This window comes from Mastomys coucha, unplaced genomic scaffold (genome assembly GCF_008632895.1).
Source record: "Mastomys coucha isolate ucsf_1 unplaced genomic scaffold, UCSF_Mcou_1 pScaffold18, whole genome shotgun sequence".
Classification (NCBI taxonomy): domain Eukaryota; kingdom Metazoa; phylum Chordata; class Mammalia; order Rodentia; family Muridae; genus Mastomys; species Mastomys coucha.
Genome location: NW_022196900.1, coordinates 86,358,625 through 86,361,979, shown reverse-complemented (window position 1 = coordinate 86,361,979; position 3,355 = coordinate 86,358,625). Strand labels below are relative to the sequence as shown.

Below are 3,355 nucleotides of genomic sequence, written 5' to 3'. Positions count from 1 at the left end.
AAAAAAAAAAAAAAAAAAAAAAACAGAAACGTAAAACCACTCCTGGAACGGCAGAGAAGGTCCAGTGACTAAGAGTCTGTTAACACCAGCATTAGAGCAAAGGGCATAGCAACTAGCCAATGCACAAAGGCCAAAATGGCGAGCTTCTGGTTCCGGGAGAGTCGGTCTCAAAGCAGTCAAGTGGACGGTGAAAGAGCAAGATGCCAGTGCTCTTCTCTGACCTCCGAGACCCTCGGGTGCATGTGCACACCACAGCTACATGAATAATAAGACAAAGCCACCCCTTTAGCTTTCCTAACACCTCTACCTGCCTGTGCCTTTCTTTCTCCTCCAACCCGTATGTGTCTTCTCTCCCACCCGATTCTGCCCCTTAACTCAGATTTTTTTTTTCAGGGTTCTCTAGAGGAACAGAATTTATAGCATGAATATATAGATATATGTGTGTATGTATGTATACACACACACATGTATATATATGTATACATATATGTATACATATATATGTATACATATATATACATATATATATATGTATACATGTATATATATGTATACATATATATACATATATGTGTGTGTGTGTGTGTGTGATTTATTAGAGTGGCTTACAGGCTGTAATCCTGCTAGTCTACCAATGGCTCTCTACCAATGTAAAGACAAGAATCCAGTTCAGTCCACAAGGCTGGATGTCTCAGTTGGTCTTCAGTATACAGCGCAATCCCTGGCTTTAATGCCAATAAGGGAATGGACTTACTAGAGAGAGCAAACAGACAAAGAGCAAGCTTCCTTCCCCCATGTTCTTTATACAGGCGCCAGCAGAAGGCGTGGCCCAGGTTAAACGTGGATCTTCCCACCTCAAAAGATCCAGATTAGAGGTGGGTCTTCCTGATTCAAAGGATTTAATTGGGCAGTTGTTCAAAGGCACACCCAGCTGTTTAGATTCCAGTTAATTCTAGACGCAGTCAAGTGGACATGCAAGAATAGCCATCACATCAGGGTTTGTTTCAACTGTGTGGCACTGGCTGGTCTGGGATTAGCTATGCAGAGAGCAGTCTAGATTCAGATTTAAGAGATCTACCCACCTCTGCCTCCGGGATTGAAGGTGCACATGCCCACACTTGCCTCAGGGTATTTTTTTTAATATCTCCAGAAGCCACATAGCAAGATCTTTGTCCTGAGACAAAGTGATGGTTCGAGACTCCCTCCCACCCCCGGCCCCCAGTCAGCAGCTGGGAAGATCACGCATATGTGCACAAAAATTCAAAGATACTTCAAGCCACACCTGGATGGGACTAGAGACTCCTTCCCAGCAATTCTTACTTTGCCAAGTTTTTATTGAACCAAAAATCAACATCAAACAGACTGCAGAAGAGATACAAACTAGGCAGGTGTGGGAGAGCTCACTTGCTGTTCCTCAGGCTCAACATCACTAAAGGAATCAACACTCCTGTTCTGGTGGCTCTAAAGGGTCTGTCCCCTCCGGCAGGGGACAGTCAGAACCACCTCCATCCTTGGGGCCCAAAGAAGGCCCAAGGGGATCTGGAACTGCAGATACTACAGTGGATGGGAGGAGGGAACCCTGGCTTTGGGGCCACAGGGAGGCCTGGAACTGGTGACTCATGGTCACTAAGGCCTTGAGGTGCTGGAGTAGGTCATGGTGGAAACAGGAGGCCCTGTGGAGGTGCTGTCCTTGGCCAATGCCAGGGAACATTGGACCTGATGAACTGGGATGCTGGGAGTGGTGCCAGCCTGCTTCTGGGGACCACTGCCTCCCCCTGCCTCTGGGGAGGCTCTGTGGAGCACAAACACTCCTTGGAGCTAGGCTGCCCTTGGCTGAGCTCTTCTTTGGGCCCCCCTCAAGGGGAGACGAAGTGGTCTCTGACCTCCTGCCCTCTGGTGAGTAGCATATCCTTTCCACTCTTTTGCTGAAGGACACGGTCTTTGGGACCTTGTTTGACACAGGACTGGACATAGCTGTGTGTGGAAGCTTATCCTTAGGAAACAGCACAGCTAGTAACAGGCTCGTGTGAGTTGTTTCAAGACCTGAAAAGAGGAGGAAGAGGGTCCCAAGACCTGGAGGAAGTAAACACACACACACACACACACTCAGACACACACGGACACACACACACACACCAGCAAAAGCTGCAGTGGGTCTAGAGGTTGGGTCTGACACTGAGGTAGAAGAAAGCAAGTGGGCAAATGAGCCTGTCTCAGAGTGCTCAGTCTAGGTGATCAATGGTCATCTGGCAGAGGGGAGGCCATGGATGGTTTGATGGTTTGACCTCAAACCTTAGTGAAGACAGTCAACACCATCCCCAGAGTTAGTGTATCATCTGTCTTTGAGCCTACCACAAATTGAGGCAGTGGCTTATTAAAGAATGAATGAATGAATGAGAAGTGGATGTATCATTGAGAGAGAGACCTTATGAACAAAGGTGTGCCCTGGCAAGCTGGCAGCTATGGTCGAACGTAAGCTGGGATTTAACCCAGAAACGCCCAATGGAGGACATGCCAACGTGCCTCCTGTATGGGGAACTGCAGCCCAGCAAAGACTTAAGGCTTTTTGCTTCAGAGCAGGCAAGCACATCCTGCTTGTGAGTCCCTAAAGTCCTTTTCCACAGGTGATCTTCCTAGGGCCACGCCTAGGCAGATCCCTGCCCTGAAGCCAGACCTAGCTAGTGCAGCCACAGCCGCACGCAGGCACGCAGACACACGCAGGCATGCCTATTCCTCTTGGCTGCTATGAGTTTTGTTGCAAGACGTCTGGATCTGCCTCTGTCCTGCTACACTTACTTGGATCAAATGTGGCTGCTCTGTAGTTCTATTTGGGTGGGTAGCTGGTTCTCACCTGGGCCCCCCAAAGAGCGCAGCCTGGCTGGCAGAGGTTCAAAGGCAGGCAGGGGCAGCATGACCATTTTCACCTGCTGGACCGTCGTCAGGCAGTGGCACTGCTTGTTGTTGAGGTAGGAGTAAAGCAGACGGTAGCTCTGGATGTCCCGAGACTCCTGGGGACAAAATCTGACCACACAGATGTCCTGGAAGATTCAGAGGAAGTGGCAATGGAACGGTCATCCTCTGGACTTGGCAGACACTCTCAGGACAGCCTACTTTCTCGACTTCAGTGGTTCTCAACCTTCCTAATACAGCGAGCCTTTACTACAGCTCCTTGTGCAGGGGTGAGCCCAACCATAACATTATCTTCGTTGCTACTTCATAACTGTAATTTTGCTACTGTTAAGAATCATGCCTGGTGGTAGTGGCACACACCTTTAATCCCAGCACTAGGGAGGCAGAGACAGGTGGATTTCTGAGTTTGAGGCCAGCCTGGTCTACAGAGTGAGTTCCAGGACAG

The 3,355-nt window shown here is 49.0% G+C and overlaps 1 protein-coding gene across 1 annotated transcript in view; it reads right to left on the bottom strand.

Annotated features, from left to right (window-relative positions):
* Positions 1–1,438: 1,438 nt before the first annotated feature.
* Positions 1,439–3,355, bottom strand: part of Spocd1 (SPOC domain containing 1) — a 36,291-nt gene continuing 34,374 nt past the window's right edge. Inside the window, exons 13-14 of the mRNA XM_031377030.1 lie at positions 2,852–3,038; positions 1,439–2,043 (exon numbers count right to left, since the gene is read on the bottom strand). Coding sequence (XP_031232890.1) covers positions 1,439–2,043; positions 2,852–3,038 — 792 coding nt within the window. The remainder of the gene's footprint in view (positions 2,044–2,851; positions 3,039–3,355) is intronic.